Source organism: Sander vitreus, chromosome 6 (assembly GCF_031162955.1).
Source record: "Sander vitreus isolate 19-12246 chromosome 6, sanVit1, whole genome shotgun sequence".
NCBI classification, from domain to species: Eukaryota; Metazoa; Chordata; class Actinopteri; order Perciformes; family Percidae; genus Sander; species Sander vitreus.
The window spans coordinates 32,394,126-32,412,590 of record NC_135860.1 but is presented as its reverse complement, the minus strand read 5'-3'; the positions used below and the strand labels follow the sequence as shown (position 1 = coordinate 32,412,590).

The window sequence follows — 18,465 nt, the reverse complement described above, 5'->3', positions numbered from 1 at the left end:
TCCACTTCCTCTGACAGACAGGCACAGCAGTGTTTTCTATGCCCTGGTGATAGACTGACAGACAACTTTATTTCTATAGCACATTTCAGCAACAAGGCAATTCAAAGTGCTTTACATAAAACATTATAGAGCAGTTAAAAAGAGAAAGAAAAGAAAAACAGGCTAAAATAGAATAAGACACAAACACAAGAATAAAAGTTACAGTGCAGTTTAAGAAATGAATCATTATTTAATAGGTTGTAGGTGGAGGTGTTTTATTTTGTGTGGTGTGTAAAATGTGCTAAATAAATAACAAAATGTTCTAAGTAAATAGGATAAATAGTTTTGAAATTATTTTTACAAATAAAATCTATTTTTTGTTATTACACAGGGAAAGGTACCAAATTTCAGGTAAAAAAATGTCAATGGTGCCCAACCCTAATTTTTAGGCTCACGCACCTCAACGTGGTGTCTTCTAGTCAAAATGTGGCTCATAAAGCTGAAGCTAGACTAACACGTGCATGAGGTCACCATGACATGACTCTACATAACAACTGACAGTTTAATTCATGAATCCACCAGAGTATAGAATGCCAACAAACAGAGAGCGGAAGGTGACGGACATCCAGTCGAAAATAAGGGACATCCAGCGGAATTTCCAGCTGCACCTGAACAATCCCGGAAATGAGACGTCGTTGATATAGACTACCAGACACATAATGTACTGCAAAATGTTTACATTCCGTTGATAGTGAACATGGTGGATCAAGTCCCGTTTAATATTTGAGCCAGTGGATGATGGCTGGGCCCAGCTGTCCCACATGCAGCTGCTGTATATGCACATGACAGGATTCATTCAATTCCTGCAAGTGAAGGTCTCCCAAACCACTTTACAGACAAAACGTTGGACTAAACTAAAATGATAATTAATTTATAATAGGCCAACTGGCCTATGGATGGACGATTAGACACCAGAGTAGTACTGTATATAAAGTTGAATAGTATGATTGCCAGATACAGATGTAGACATAATAAAAATCCCACTTTGAAATGCAAGCTTGGGGCCATGTAGCCACAGACTGATTCAGTACAGCTTCATCTGGGAGAACAGATTTTAAATTCTGTTCTCATTTCAGCAACTAGTTTTTCAAAAAGCCCAAGTTTTCATTTCTGATCGGTCTGTTTACTTCTGCGGTCTCCTTGTTGAGCAAGGCTGACTTTTAGTTCTGGTCTATAACCATGGAAAAGTGAGACAATGGCTAACCGCTACCCTCAAGACAGACACCTTAGCTTTGTCAGCCAGTGTCAATAAAACACAGATTAAGATAAGCCTTAGTTTATACCCGTTTCAAATCGCTTCCTGAAGTGGGTGAATTGCGGCCTGAATGACCTCCACCCTGTCATGATCCCCCTGCCAAAATCCAGAGGCAGAATTAGTACCTTGGCAGATACAGCTGCTGATTGGCTGATTGGTCAGAAGGATCCTTGGCCACTGACCAGTTGACTGTTAACCCTGCAGTGACCCTGTGATAAGGACTACCAGCATGATGTCCGGCAAACATCCTGCCTTAAAAAAAACATAGCAGGCCATACCAGGCCAGACTGGGCCACCCCAGATTACTACAGAACTGTTATCCAGGCTTCCTGAAAAGTGGATTAGCTGAATTTGCTAAAGCTTCCATAGTTCTATATGCACTCAATGGGGCATTCGGGTCTTCAGGTAAATAGAAATACAAAGGGTTAAAAACCTCTTTATTTCTAGTTTATTTGTAGGTCATTTTGTTTTACAATAATAATAAAAAAAAAACAATAATGAATTTTAGCTATTGAGCTTTAAAGTCAAAACTATACAATCATCACATAATCAGGTGAATGTCACAGCTGCCCTATAAAAGCTTGTAGCCACCTATCAATTTGGTAGATGAAAAGCATTAAGTAGACCACAGTTGGACTGGTGCTTATCAGAAAGCGCCGTGCTTAGATTTTTATGAGCAGGTGAAAAGGGGTCATTAGGGTTATTTTAGAGTGGAGTTAAGACTGTGGCCACACTGTTGACCTCCTAAATTCGGGCTAAAGTGCATGGAAGCTGAACTGTACAAATTAGTATGTGTATTTTGTGTCAACTCGAAAGATGAAATGTAAAATCAAATGAAATAAATGAAATAGAAATGTAAAAGATACAAACCTGTGCTAATCAAAAATGGACGGGGAAAAAAAAAGGTGCTGGAGTCGAATTAATATTCCGTATGAGCGTATAGTTTTTCATCCACTCCACCATAACTTTTGCACTGTGCATTATCTAAAATATAAGATACAATAATAGAAGAAGGCATACTTTATTAATCCTTTTTTTTTTTTTTTTAACCTTTTTACAGTATTGTTTCTTAACAGTCCCTTACAGCGCAGAACTTTTATAAAAGAATCAAATCAGCAAATGTAAAACTGAGCCGAGATGTGCAGGGTTAAACTACGATCTAGAATGCCTAAGTAAAGGTAGATTTGACTGTAGGTGTAGCAGCTCTCTAGAATCAACTCTTTGAGTAGAAGAATTACAAGTTGATTCTAATTATTATTATTATGCACATCAATTGCGTTGTTTGCAATAGGTCCCATTTTTGTTTTTACATCTTCAGAAAAAGAAAGCTGGGGTTTAACATGGTTGTGCTCACCTTGAGGTAGAGGTGTGCATAGCAGTGATGTAGCAGGTTGTCGGAAGGCTGGCTGACAATGCTGACAGTGCTGACCAGCTCTGGAGCATACATGGGCACGGAGTGTTCAACATTCACCCTTTCCAGCTGGAACTGCACAGAAGGTAGAGGGCGCACCGGCTGAAACACTGGCATGTTGACTGGCCCCGGTGCAGTCTGGGAGATTGACGATATGAAAGGGATTAAAAGGGAGAATACATATTGCACATTTAGCAAGATATTAACCCTTGAAGGTGCAGTAAGAACTGAATCTAATTTGTTTTCCTCCGAAAGTATCTTGGCAATCAATGTTTGTCAAAATCCAAGCTACCTATTGATTTGGTACCTGTTCGGATAAGTGTATAGAAGCTTCCATGTCAGTAGTTGCAGTGTGTACTGTACAATGATTTCGGCAAAGTCGCCAAAAGTGTCATTTTGTGGTCATATTACGCTCTATCACTCTCTCTTCATTATGGTTTTGTAAACTATATTTTCACACCTTACTTTATGTAATTCAAAATGAGGTTCTCAAGGAAGATAAGGACTAGGATATAAGGGTGCTATCCAGAAGAATGTATGTCTGTGTGCACTACCTTGCATCCCATGATGACAGGCATTAGTGTGTGAAGGAGGTTGAACTCTGCCATGGAGACGGTCACTGAGACTTGTAGCAGAGTGAGACAAGTGAGTCTGGTTGGGATGAATTCCTCTAAGCTGCATATTTCTTCTGGAGTAGCTGAACCATGGCTCTCGTCAACCACTTCTACAGAGACAATGACACAACAACAAAGAAACGTTAGTTTTGGAACCAATACCTTAACATATTGCACAGGTGCAGTAAATGGTGCTGTGTAAGATTAAACATATTATTACAAAAACAATAGATTGTCCTTTGTTTTAAAAGTAGTCAGTAAATCTAACCACGAGTATGCAACCTGTGGTGCATTTTCTTTTAAAATAAAGTGAGGGAGTAGGAAAGGCCAAAGACATTTGGATTTGATGACTAAATATCATGTTACAGAGAAAGAGGTTAGCTGTAAAACACACCAATTACTTTGAGTGGGCGCCTCTCCTCTACGCCTGCAGCAGTAGAACAATAAAAAAGTATTTTCCAACAAAAACCACCACCTCATACAATAAATAAAATAAACATGCACTAAAAACGTACTGGCATCTCCAAGCGATATTCATTACAGTGGCCCAGTAGCTTTGTTTTTGAACTCTCTCATAAAACCACTCAATCAATCAATAACCAGAAACATCCGGAAAGGCAGAAAATGAAGTGAACCAAATCAACATGGAATAGAGGCTAGCAAGGTCAGCGCTCACCAAAGTAAGGAGTGACCAGAGCACTGAACCGCTAAACTGTGTCCAGGGCCTGAGGTGGACCAAAACCTTTTCTAGTGCTTTGTTACTGAACGGCCTTGGCTCTGGTCCCAGGACATGGGCTTGTTTCAGTTCAGTAAAGGTTCTGTTGGGCTACATTCCCAGCTCCAAGGTGGGCTCAGAACCTGATCCCAAAGCTGTTTTGCTCTTTGGCCTACCGCCACAGCCGGCATCAGGTTTATCTTGCAATGCCATGTCCAATCTAATCATATGCCAAGGCTCGAGTCAATATCCACCGTCAACATTCAAATTACAAAAGACATGCGGCTCTCATGGTACGCAGAGGCATGATTACACACACTAAAACACTTTCTATTTAAAGCACACAGAAAAGGCAACGATATGATTTAAACAAAAAATAGGGTTGCAGCGCACGCCAACATACAACCCCTGACACACACAAACTACTACTGTCACGCCCTGTCTTTTCCTGTCCTACCTAACAGATCCAGCTCTAAAAGTCTTGTTACTTTGTTCCTTCTATTGTTCTTAGGCAATATATTGAAAAAAACAACATTCACACTGTAAGTCATGTGCAAGTTGAAACCTCCTGCTCTAAATAGTGCAAGATCTTAATACACAGACACCAGCCAATTTGGCCTCCATTTACAGCTAGTTTTGGGGAGGAAAGTGATTCTTCCTGAGTTCTTGGCAAGGAGTGTATGTGGAGGAGCAGAGAAGAAGAGGACAGGTTGAGTAGAAAGATATATATGTCTTTGACCTCCTGACTTCTACTTCTCTCGAGGAGAGGAGAGCTTGATTCAGGAAAATACATAAGGCATGTGTTATTTTATCACTCCATCTGTAATAGCTACCCTGGTGAAAAATGCTTCCTACTCTCAATTTCCCAATACACCCCCCCCAGGGGTCTAACTATACTGACCCTTCTCCAGAAAATGCCAGAGAGAGAGAACAGACACTTAAAGAAACAGGAAGGAACACACTGACCTATCCAGCTTTAGTCAAAAGCTCTGTAGTAATTACTCCATCATCTATTATCTATCGCAGATGCTGAAACAGCCGAAACCTACGGATGTTATCGTTTCACAAAAATGAGTTATTGCTACAGATATTACACAAAGACACACATTCCATGTTCTTTCACAACATCCCAGGGATGAGCTCATCAATAGCTGTGCAGGGACGATTACTAACAAAGGTGTTTGGCTTATCCTCCCTCATGTGGTCCAAAAGGTTACCACTTTCATGTACAGCTGTGTGTTGAAAGATGGGTTGTGCAAGGAAATAACAATGTGATGAGGATAGTGTAAAGTGCAAACTGTTGTGATTTCTGATCATTGGCAGAATAGAACAGACTAGAATAGAACAGAGTAGAAGAGAAAAGAACAGAGTAGAAGACAAGAGAAGAGGCGGTGTTGAAACAAGTTTAGGGTTAAGGGAAGGGAGTACAGTGGATTATTAGTTGTAAGCTGACTATTAGCTGTTAAAGTCAGCCCAGTAAAACAGATGGAGCAACTGTTAGCATTTGATGTCTGACCTTGCTGTGGTTTGCAGTAGGGTTCATACTCGTGGTCCATGGCACAGGTGACCATCTTGAGGATGCGGTGGACAGCGCTGCTATTTAGCCTGACGTCCACAGGTCCCACCACCAGCCTCTTGATGGATGTCTCTTGAACAGCAGGCACTACCTCCTCCATACTCACCACCGAAAATTCCTGAGGGCCTACAAACAGAAACAAACATGCATAACATGTTTAAAATATACATAGTATGTTGTATTAGCTGTCAGTCAGTCAGGAAATGTAGACATGTCACCTTCTGTATTTAATGTACAGAGTGGTGTGTTTTTGATATAAATAGTTAGGGTAGCAACATTTTTCCCCATATCCCATTCCTTAATATAGTATCTCCTCATCTATTGGACAAAAACACCACAAAGGTGGCAGTGGTGTAATGCAGCAGCACGGAGCCGCTCACATAGCCGTGACCCACTGGAATGATGAATATTCCAAATGTCCACTTCTCTCACACAGCTGTCCCTTCATTCATCCTAGGCCCCTGTTCCAGAGGTCCACTTTAAAGACTCAGCTCCCCGGCAATAAAAAGGGAGAAATTAAAATTAAAAGAAGGCGGTGGATGAATGGCAGGGAGGGAGGAAGAGGACAAAGGGTCACAACTTTCTTTATTCCCACTGCACTGAACATTCTTACAGCTCAGAGAGTCAACGCTATGAATTGAACTTTTTTTAGCTGAATGGGTTGGGGGATGGGTAGACTCGGTAAACCCAGCCCGATCTGCCGGCGATTTCATTTCTCCTGCAGCTCAGGCTGGAAACCTGTATTATCTAGCCTGCTTCCGTTACAAATCTGCAGGGACCAATCACAAACTGGCTTATCCACCTGGTGCGCTATTGGCTGGTTTAACACGATGACGATAGAGAAGCGACCAAGCAGCTTCTTGTTTACATTCAACATGGCGGCCACCGAAGCGCAGCAACCCGTTGATGCCGCTGCTACGTCACCCGGATCGTTGGTCTGATTGGCTGAAGGACTATCCAATCGCGCCCAGAGTCATTTGAACTATGCCCGTTGATCACGCCTCTTGTGCAGTAGAAAATACAGAGCAGACTCCCCAGACTAATGTTCAATCTTAAAAGATTGAGCTTGGTCTGGTGATAGCCAGACTAGGGGATGGGGTGAAATGTCCACTGAATACTGGGGATTTATAAAGGGCAATGGGCAATGCCACTTCCCCTTCCCTTCTTCAGCGAGATTTGGCTGCCATGGATTAGGCCTAATATCAACCATATGGCTGCAGTTAGAACAGTCAGTGGAATGATGAGAAGGCTGAAATTAGCCGGGATTTAGACGATTTAAAAGTGTCTCCATTTCCCAAGATTTAAAAAAAAGTTTTTAATCTGCTGCGTTACACTAATGTGAAGTCAATAGTGAGTGTGACCTGGGTCGGTTAGTATTTCGGTTGACTCAGAGTTTTGTTAGTCCCATGGCAATGGAAACTAATTTGTTTGGTTGACACTGGATCTGGTCCGCGTCCGAGAAGAAGAGAAACACTGACAGAAGAGAAGCATTCCAATTGGCAAGGGTAACCACAGCCGTCCTGCAGGAAAAGAGACTGACACTTATCCTGCTGTCAAAATGACTTTGACAGCTCAGGATGACAGTATCAATGTTTTTTTTAATTTAGATTATTATCTGTAGCTGACAGCAGGAGGAAACAATAGCCTAGTCAGAAAGAGGGTGAGGAAGAGAGAAGTAAAATGAAAGAGGAAAAGCGGAAGGCAAGTGGAACAACATGGTGACACTAGACTCTTAATAAATCAAATGATCTGTTCAAGTCATTGAATTAAATCGAATTGCTTCAACCAGATCTTTGTTTCTTCTGTTATTCAAACAAGTCAACTGTGCACTATATCATCAGAAATTTCTGCCTTAGTTAATCATCACTGTAACTTGTCACTTCCACTCAATGAAGCATGATCACCTTACACCATATTTGCGTAGCATTCAGTGGCACATGGACCATAAAGCTGTCCTATTATACTTGTTGCCATTAGAGACAGTAAGGTGTTGCACTTCATCTAGATTTAGTCAGATTTTTTTTCTTCTGTTAAGAGGTTTTTGGGGTTTGTTTAATCTTAGAACTTGTGAATGTCAGTCAGGTGTCACATACAGCTTCCCAGAAGCATTGGAATAAAATGCTCAACTATCACACACTAAAGCACAGAGATATTTCTGGGCCAAATATAACATTTCAAATTGATGGGAGAACGCTTTATCTCTTAATGGGAACTTCAGATCTTTCAGACTTGAATAAACATTCTCGAGTGTTGCAGCTGAGGAATGAGAAATCCTGTCTGTCTTAAGGCTTCTGCCAGGAAGAGTGACACCTAATTAGCCAAGAGAGCCTATTCACTTTCTGAAGAGCGTACAGGTAAAGAGACAGGGGGGAAACAGTGTTTCAACAAGCAGCAGGGAGAAAGAAACTCAAATACGTGTCAGCGCAGACTAAACACTTCTGACAGTTGCCCTCCAGGTAAGTTTGGGGTGAGAGCGAGGACAAGAAGGGTCAAAGACCAGGTGGCTGTGACTCAAACAAGACAAGCTCTTTCTTAAAGTCTCTAGGGGACTTGTTTGACAGAGAGGAGAGAGAGCGAGAGAGAGAGAGAGATGAAAAGACAGAGTATGACCAATAGAAAGAAAGAGAGAACAAGACAGAGAAAAGGAGAACATGACAGATGAAAAAGAGAGAAGAGGTGAGCAAACAAGCGCCGAGAGGAGGAATGAGTTAGACAATACCTTTGCCGCTGCTGTTCTCCATTGTGTAGAGATAATCCATGTAGAAAGCACCAAAGCGCTGCATGCCTGCTATCTCCGTATAGGTCTCCTATTAAACAAAAGTAGAGTTAGGTAAACACTGCAGTAAGGGAGCAAACAAGCTGATAGCATTTAAGAGTGGCAGTGACTGGGGTCACGGTGGATACGGCAAACGGGGTCAAATCAGAGTTTTTTAAAGAGTAACTGAGGAGTTGATCTGCTTTTTTTTACTGGCCAACAATATCACTAATATTCGGAACTATTTACAAAGACTTGAAATGAAAGGAGATACCTGATCATGGCAGGCAGGATTAAAAGTGTCTCTAATCCATGGTGAAATTATAACTAACTCATTTTTTCAATCAATATTTACAGGAGAAATTCAGATAGAGAAGACACTCAACTATAATTCATTATAGTTTCCGGTACATATGGAAGTCATTCATACATATCAAGCCTGTTCTTCACTGGGTAATAAGCTATTGATAAAAGGAAGTGGAAGTTTCCTCATTCAATTGGTGCTTGGATGTATGCCACCGGAAATATGTACATTATCTACTAAAAGATCGGACTTTTTCCATGAACAACCAAAACTGTCTGACTGGGATTACGGCTGTTAGTTTCAGAATAAATAATTGTGAAATGTTATTTGGAAATAGTTATTAAGATAGCAGGATGCAGCTTATGAAAGCATAAATGAGATGTAGAATGTACCTGTAAGCAATATGTATTAATTTGGAGAAAGAAAATATGATTATAAAAGCCCTTTGTAACTGTCAGTTACCCAACAATAAAAATAGTGCATAACTTTCATTACATAAACCTAAACCTAGGGTTGTACAATAGAGCACACAGAGGAAAGTGCAACCAACACAGGAAGAACATACAAACTCCACAAAATATAACCCCAGCTGGCCAGGCTGGAGTTTGAACCCAGGTGACACTAACCACTAAAGCACTGTGCCACCCCCACTTAGTTATTTATGATCATTATTAACAAAAAAACACATAAATATAGGTAAAAGAACTGTTGATTTTTGTCTTATTCCTATCTACATCAGTGTATTGTTTTACCATAACTCGTCATCATTTATTAGTCTGCAGGTTAAGAGCTACTGACCCTGCCAATATTTGAAAGTTATATTTTTACTGCACATCAAAACACTGGTAAACAGAGAGAATGAGTGAGCAAGCAAGAAACAGAGAGAGAATGAGAGAGGCCCCCCTCGCACACACATTTAACACCCCGACCCCAGACTTACTCACTAGTTCTCTAAACAGAGATTTCAATAGAGCCTTATCAGTCAAGCAGGTTAATGAGTAATATTTATTAGGGGAGCTCTAATGGCTCTGGCATGCTTTTGAATCAAAGCCATTGGCTGGTTTCAAAACGGCTAATGAATTAACACGAAGACCTTTGACTCTTTTAGACTTTCAAGTATGGACAGATGGATGGTTGGATGTCCAAACAATTGCTTCATTGAGGGTCATGAACATTTCTGAGCAGAGTCAACACTAGAGCTGTGATGCTGATGAAGGGAGCTGAAGAGTTATCAGGAATAATGGCTTTCACACTACTGCTTAGATAGTGGGAACATTCCTCTACTGCAGCCAGCAGCTGTGTGACTGACAGAAATAATCTAAGTGGCAGTGATTTAAATCATAATCATTTATTTAGAAGAGGAATTACTGTGAGTTGATAAGGACAAAGTATTGTATTAACTTAGTACCACCAAATATAAGAAGAGCTGTCATTGCAGCTTTTCCAGATGAAACCTGAAGAAAGACTGAATACAATTATATCAGATTATTGTTTATTGACCCAGATAATGTACTGTATTAGCAAAGGGCATTAGTGTGCTTGCTTTAGCAAGTCACTTAAGCCATACCCACACTAACATGTGTTAGGAAAGCTCTTTTGTTCTCTATTTTTGTAGTGGCCTCAGTAAAATGGATTGTCTTAATAACAATTTCTTTGCATCTTCTGAATATTTGTTCTCTGAAGAGCTTGACAACCTCAGCGCTATGTATGTTGTGTTTAGTGAGGACTGTGTCAATGGCAGGTGCTGTTCAAGTAAACAGCATCAGTGAGTTCATAACGTTTAATGCATTTTTGTGTATTGCTGTCCACCTCAATCTGAAATGCATGGTCTGCTACTGCATTTTGACCTTCCATGCAAGCAAATCCCAAAATAAAATTCTAGAATAAAAATGTTTGGGAACATTATTCTTCTGTACAGTAGTATTGGGAATAGGGACTTCTAGAAGTTGAGAATCTATCTCATTTTTTCATGTGACCTTGTGATTAGTGGCATCCAGGATGAACTCAGCCCTGACTCCGTTGTTCTCTGGACTGCGGTAGTCAAAGAGAGAGTTGGTAAGGTAGGTCATTCCTTTACTACTTAGGCTGTCCCCACAAGTGAAGAACACTGCATCCTGCGGAGACAGAGAGAAAAGAGGAAAATGAGGAAAGATAGGAGTAGAGGATACTGACAGCGCAAGGAATATTTAAGATCATTTCATGATGTCACAAAAATGCAATCCAGTTCATACTACATAAAAGAATAAGTAGTATTTAAAACTATTTAATATGAATAATGTGTTGTCCTTTGTAATGTAATACACCATAGGACCTATGGGTGCTTCTCAAAGTTTTGATGACTGAGTGCCAATTTATGGATCCAGCCTATGAGGGCTCCACAGAAAAAATGCACACATCTCAATTCCACATTAAACTGCAGAGTTATAACTTTAGCTAAAAGCACAATCATTAATGATAGAATGTAATTCCCTTGACACTCGCTGTGTGCAGGCCTGGAATGGCCATCAGGAGCACTGGGGGAATTCCCAGTGGCCTAGCTAGCCGATTGTCCCGGAGGCAATATTTCTCTTCCTAACTCTAACCCTCTGATTGGCGTACCATTGTATTCTCACCCTAACCAATCTCACTCCTCGTGCCTCAACCTAACCAATCCAATCAACACAGGCAACGAGTACTAACCAATCAAAGCAGCATAGGGTGGGTCATGCATTCACCATCCTATGAAACGCACATTTGCGGCCCGCAGTGTCAGACCATTGTTAACCCTTAGTGACCAGCGGGACTGCCGGCAAGTTCTTCTAGCATAATCGCAGTCTCATGAAACGTTACAACCACAAACTAGAGACCCAGCGCATTCATTCAGCGCTTCCCTAGGTATATATTTACAATAAGGGGGTTTGTGAGCGGTTTCCACAATAGCAGTGCTCGCCATTCAATCGCAGAAAATTGCAATTCTTTCAGAAATCTCCAAATGTCAAAGGTTTTTTAAACCAAATCACAGCATGGGGTTTTCTATGGTGTTCATCAAGGTCTAGGTGTCTTAATGTGGTATTTTGGAGAGATAAAAAAAAAAAAAAGGATCAATTCTCAGGAGGTAGAAAATGGTTAAATGTAGCACCAAATCTGTGTAACAAATGACATCAACCCAAAACATTGCTGCAACAACTTATGAGACATAATTGAGCATGAGAATGGTCATCATAAGAGTGAACAGAAAAAAAGTTACATTTTACGTGGTCTGTTGTGAATGTGTGGGTATTTCCCTGGACTGCTGTTCCCGGCCTGAATTATTATCCTAGTCCGGCCCTGGCTGTGTGCCACTAGTTGCCATGCAACTAACATCTATAAACAGATATATGAATATGAATCCACAACCTAGGCAACAGGACAAGATTTTGGTATCAGAAGCTTTATGGTTTCTGTTCGTATTTCGTTTGTAGTCCAAGTAGTACTGACTTGAGTCACATTTGAGCAGGCTTTGGTTATAGCAGGTAAACAGTCTGTCTGGAGAGGAAAAGAGGCGGAACGCGCGGACCAATCGTCTGACAACGATTTAGGTTTTTATTCACTTTTTTTTAAAACTGTACCGGCATTTATCTGCAGAGAAACGGTTGTAGACGTCGTCTCTCAACTCCAACTCCATTCTCACGTCTCAAGTTGCTAATCAGACCTCTTGGCCCGTATACTGGGTTCCCAAAATATTAGTTGTTGCCCCCAGGGGCTAAATTGTTGATTGTTTGATGCAGTAGCCGAGGAGTGTATTAAATGTAGGCTATTGAAAGTGAAAATATTGAAATGGGCAGTTGATGATTAAAATGTTTCTGAGGGCCGTCATTGGCCCGCAGGCAACTATGCCATGGGTAAACTCAGAAATTTAAAAAAAAAAATGCCATGAAAAAAGAATCATAAAAAAACACAGTTTACACATAGTTGATGAAATACAATAAAGTTGATTTCAACTGAGCCCCAAAGCATTGCACTGCACATTAGTAGATGGTGAGAATATTGCTGACACAGTGATGTAGTTGCAAACACAGAACATTATAGTAAATTACAAAAAAGGCAGCTGGGTCTCACTCTTCCATAAACAAACCAGACCACATCTCTACCTGCTTCTGAAAGCTCTCGGGAGCAATAGAGGCTGCGGAGACATGGTTTAGGTGAAAGTGATCTCTGTTCTGGGCTTTTAAATTCTCCATTATCCTCCTCACTCAAGTTTTCCGGGGGGTTTTTTCTTAATTTTTCCTTCCTTTTTGATTTTAGGCCATCTTTACCTCTTCACGTCGGTTCATGTTTTCTTCAAAATCCCGTACTCCCATGATGCCTTTCAGGCAGAGTGCCCGGCAACCCACAAAGCCAATCTGACAATCAAAAAAGGGCTCCCCCATCATCAGCACCTGCAATAAAAACCAGAGGAAGAGAGACTTTAACCAGTTTTTATACCCCTGATATATTCACCTCTACACGAAGAACAATGTGGAAAGTGGATAAACTCTGGAGCCCTTTTCCTCCAGTGAATATGTGTGTGTGTGTGTGTGTGTGTGTGTGTGTGTGTGTGTGTGTGTGTGTGTGTGTGTGTGTGTGAGTGTGTGTGTGTGTGTGTGTTAAAACTGAACAAAAGGTGACAGTGCTAGCTTCAGAATCCCACCCAAGATGTAAATGTCTTAAATCAGTCAACAGAAGCCCAGTAAAACCACAACAATAATTCACAGAAATTAATTTGACTGAATTACCTTTTTACATCGCAATAAAACACAACATTTGAAATTAATGACAGTTTGAGACTCAATTTATTGTGGACTTTATCACAAACAAGGCTCTCCATGTTTGTGGGGCTTTTGAGGTTGTGGGCTCATTTTGTAGTGATAAAAAGAGCTGGGGTCAGACAATTTCCGTTTCCCCTTGAGATTAGTATGTGCATGTGTGAGTGTGTGGTAGCAGTCCAGCAGCCCCTGTAACCAGTAAGGTGGGCTTGTGTCTCACTCCCCGTGCCTTTGCTTTACCCAGCAGACAACTAAACAGAGAGCAATCCAATAAAACTTTACGTTTCACCACACAATAATTACAAGGCCTAGTTTTCCCTGTTTTACTAGCCATCCCTTTGCCTTTCAACGCTCTCACTTTTGGTTCCAGTTCAGACTGCTCTCTCTCTCTTCCAGCAAAAGCATAAATTACAGAAATTGGAATTGGAAATCTCCCAGAATTCTCACATCTGGTAGAAAGCTTAGGAGCAGAAAACTCCTTTCCTACTCCAACCAGGTAATCAGAGAAAAAGGTTTAAAACTATTTTCTACACCGAGGGGGAAATGCGGAAATGATCAGACTTTGGCCCAATTCAGGCACAGATTCCACTGTGTTCACAACAGGCCACGGATTAGTGACCTGGAGAAGCTTTAAAAATGTACTTAAGGAGGGAATTAAGAGGAACCTCTGTCCAACAGTGAATAAGAAGGCACTAATATAAAATAATAATGGGAAAACAGGGATCTGTATTGGTCTGTCAGGTCTGGCAGTGAGGGGTAACAAGGTTGCAGATGGGTAAAATTGGTAAAGGGCAGGTATCACCAAAAAGTCACTGTTAGTTGAAAAAATTAATGGTTGGGGCCTGATGTTTTTACAATAATATTATTCCTCAGAATTTCTATTGGTTACAATCTAGAAATGGACAATATGATCGATAATCTATATCAGGATAAATTTTCACATTTGCCTTAATAACAATACATTTCTCTATTTTTCATTTTGACATCTGGACTGGACGTGGGGCTGTTTGGTTAGTTGGTTAAACACAAGTTAGTTAACGTCTTTGGTTATTGTAGCTATGCTCTGTTTATTATATAGAAATTACAAATTGTAATGTGAATAAAACAGAAAAAAAAGACAGTTAAAGACTTTAATTACAATCAAAATATTTCTTTAGGCGACAAGGTAAGAATTAAGCTGTGGCATCTTACCTCAATAGTGATTCCCTCTTGCTCCAGGCATAGAACCTCTCTGGACTTGACCTTCTGAGGACTGTAGTAGCTGGTCTCTGACTGCGTCTCTGTTAGCTGAGACAAAAGACAGAGAGACAGAAACCATTTTATATTCTTATGTCAATATCAAAAATGGCCTAGTACAAATCAAATATCAATATAATCAATACATTATTTAGCAGTCAAAGCTATTTTGCCCTTAAGTTGACCAGGGTAGAATAATAAAAGAAAACACTTTCACAATTTTGATTTCATGGGTCAAAAATATTTAACGTCTACAACAGGTGTCACAAAAATACATCAAAGCAACAGACTGTGAAAGCTGAAGCCTTTACAACATTTCATTTTGTGGTGTAATTAAAGGAAGGGTTTGTAATGTAAAAAAGCTAGCAAGATTTGAAAGTATCGCGTAGTCGGGGCTCCGTCTAGGGCTGGGTAGCAAATTCATTACTTTTCAGGCACCCCCGAATTGCCTCTAAAGTATTAAGTAACGCAAAATGCCTTGTCATTCAATACCCAAATACCTAAGGAGTAAATCTCATCAGCATCAGTGAGTCAATAACAAGATCTAATAATGTTGGTGATTGGCTGTCTAATGCAACACGTCTAGGAGGCAGGAAAAACTCTACGTTACGCACAGAGACAGGGCTCACATTGTAGAAGCTGAAAAATAGACACAAATATTAGTGCCGTAATGTTGTAATTTCTTTTTGTTTTATAAAATTGGTATCGTAAATCGTTTAGGAACCGAAGTCATGGTATTGGTATCGAAAATGTTTGAACGATTACCCAGCCCTAGCTCCGTCTAACCCCTCCGCCTGCCGTCGGGCCTCCGACCCACAGACGTGTACAGACGTACACGAGCACCGCTGCGTCGCTGCTCCAGAGCAGAACGAAGGACCGCAATTTGACTTCATGTCTTATTCACCAGTAAGCAAACACCTCATATTATCATACCGAATGTTTAAACCAAACATGACTACTGTTAGCAATGCTGCGACAGCATTTCATTGGTTCTTTCCAAGCGGACCGCGGGGCAGTGATTGGTGGGCGTTTTTACAGGATTACAGCAGCAGCAGGTGACAAGGAGTGATCTTTTTCACCCTTTTTCAGAGCCCATAAGTTATTTATTGCTGTCAGGGTGTAAAGACCATTTCATACTATATATAAAAAAGTGTATATTGGAAATACCAACCCTGTCTTTAAGGCTTTGTGACATCGAAAAAGTAGATTGGGGATTTAAATAACATTAAAACAGATCAAAACAGATTAAACAAGTCTGAAAACTAAAGTATCTAAATGAAAAATAGTTAAATATAGGGGGAAAGTTACCTTTTGTTTGACAGAATAAGTAACGGTTACGGCAATAATATAATATGGATGTCACAAAACTTCAACGCTAAAAACTGGAAAGCATATGTCTCATTGTGTGTGTGTGTGTGCGTGTGTACCCACAATTCACTGCTGAAACAGATACATGATTTGAAAAATAAACAAAAGCTATGCAAGTCTTTGGATTTTAAGGGCAACGAGGCCCCGGAAAATAAAGCTTTAAACCAGAAACAACATAACATCCAAACAAGGACAGATGGCATTTTCTAAGATCAGAGACTGGATGCCAGCCCTGGGACTTTTTGGTCGTTTTCCCTTCCAAGTTTGGACCCAGGCCAAAGACATTCATCAAACCATATGACAGCCGCTCCCCTCTGATTCTAGGGGAGGCCCACTCTGGCTTTATTTGGGATGACAATCAGAACATGACTAAATCACTTAGGATACCAAGGGGGTAAACTGATAATGTACTGTCTGTATGTAGTGGTTGTCCATTGACTATTCAGGTAAATTAATAAAAAAAAAAAAAAAAGAGGGATTGTTCATTAGAGCATTTATACTGTGTGTAGAAATAGTGTGGGGGCAGAGAGAGGGCGTTTCTGGTCAAAACTAGTTAGTTAAAGTGCGAGTGGGTCCAGAGCTGTGATTCTTTTGAGGTTGGCCAGTCCAGAAACTGTGGGTGTAGAGCAGAACTGTGCAGGCCCTAACCCATTCAACTTTTAACACAGGAAGCAGGTGCAGAGCAAGAAGCAGCTGTGCCTTATTATCTCTACTGATGGAGCAGACTCTCTCACCCTCGCTCCCTTCCCCTCTTTCGATTCTGATGGTTTAATCACGTGCAGGGACCACTTCAGCCCAACCCGCAGGTCCCTGGGAGCAGCGGTGAGCAGGGATGTTAAATTATATGAGTAAAAAATTGCTCTGTCTGACAACATCAGTGCATAGTAGCACTGACACTGAAGAGCTGCCGATCAGACAGACACAAACACAATGACTGTTTATCCAATAAAAATATGGCCAATTTGGCATTTCCCAATCAAGACTGGTGGGACATTTCTGACTGTACCCAGGCCTGAAACAACACATCACACAGAGAACAGAAAAGCAGCAACGCATTGGAGCAACAACACAAACGCTTAATGCAGCCAGTAATACACAGAGCTACTGCTGCAACTACCGTCCCTGCTACCTCTCCTTTTTTATACTCTGGCCCATTAAAAGGCTTTGGGAGTCCAACACAAATCAAATGATTCTTTATGAGGCATCTTGGAAATGTTATAACGTTGGATGTGAATATTGGGGTACTTTGTCTTTATGTTCATTTCTCAGAAATGTAACATGGTAGAAAGGATCTGATGGAAAAGTAAAACAATTCTTTGGGAACACTTGAAATGTGCTATTGTTGAAATAAATGAAAATACTAAAACAAAAGAATAACATGACGTCTGGCATGCAATGAGAGTTTGGCAGGGGTGCAAATGTGAAAGAGGGGAACAAATGGTAAGTGCTGAACTATGCATTATGTGTGTTAAAGTCATTAAATTATACTGCCAATTTCTCTGATCAAACAGATCTGGTGAGTAATGGGTCAGCAATCTAAAAATACCTCTCTGATTTCATGTCCATGTCAAACTCAGGTTCAGGCAGTGACTGTTCAAAGAGACCAAATTCCGTCAAACTAAATACTTCCTTGTAGGAAAGAGACGAGAACGTTTAAAAACCATCCTTTCAGCTGTCTGCAATTACTCCAGACGAGAGGCAATTAATTGATTAAAAGAACTCAAACAATACAGGAACAATTTAAACATTATTAGAAAAGCACCATGGTCTGTTTGGCCTGAGACATACCTCCCCTTCACTGATAACACATGCTGTCAAGTACACACGTACACACACACACATACGTTCAAACACACACACACACAAGCAGTAATGTGATCTAAAGTGCCTGAACCTGAGGGGAAACGTAGATGAATTCCAACTATTCTGAGTGAGCAGGCAGGATTAAAGTTTGGGATCCATTTCTGAATAGTCATCATACCATGTATAATGTTTAAAACATTAACGTGACCTGAGACGCCAGTTAGCGGTTACGCTACCCTCCCCTATACCACACACAGAGACAAAGAGGATTGTAACTTCCTGAAGATCAAGCTGTTCTTTAAGACTCAAACTGAAAATCTCCACAAAATGTAGGATGCAGGGATGGGGTGGGCAGTGGAAGTGAATAAGCAATAATGGTAGCTAGGAAAAAAAAAAACTAACTGTTAACACAACAATATCAGGAAATTGTATATCAACATTAAATGTCATTATCTGAAAATGTTCCCCAAGAATATCCTGACTTACCATGAAAGCCCCGTACACATACTGGTTCTACCTTTTGTGTAATACATGCATTTAAGACATTTACATTTTTATCTTCATCATCTATCCATACTACTGTTTTTTGGACATCTGTACAGAACATAAATTATTTGTTAATCTGG

The 18,465-nt window shown here is 40.5% G+C and overlaps 1 protein-coding gene across 4 annotated transcripts in view; it reads right to left on the bottom strand.

The window, feature by feature from the left end:
* vps13b (vacuolar protein sorting 13 homolog B) overlaps window positions 1-18,465 on the bottom strand; it is a 352,525-nt gene that overhangs the window by 291,284 nt on the left and 42,776 nt on the right. For all 4 annotated transcript variants that reach the window (XM_078253791.1, XM_078253793.1, XM_078253790.1 and 1 more), the window contains 7 exons: window positions 14,624-14,719; window positions 12,944-13,066; window positions 10,646-10,783; window positions 8,330-8,417; window positions 5,551-5,736; window positions 3,260-3,429; window positions 2,649-2,843 (listed from right to left, as the gene is read on the bottom strand). In XM_078253791.1, coding sequence (XP_078109917.1) covers window positions 2,649-2,843; window positions 3,260-3,429; window positions 5,551-5,736; window positions 8,330-8,417; window positions 10,646-10,783; window positions 12,944-13,066; window positions 14,624-14,719 — 996 coding nt within the window. The remainder of the gene's footprint in view (window positions 1-2,648; window positions 2,844-3,259; window positions 3,430-5,550; window positions 5,737-8,329; window positions 8,418-10,645; window positions 10,784-12,943; window positions 13,067-14,623; window positions 14,720-18,465) is intronic.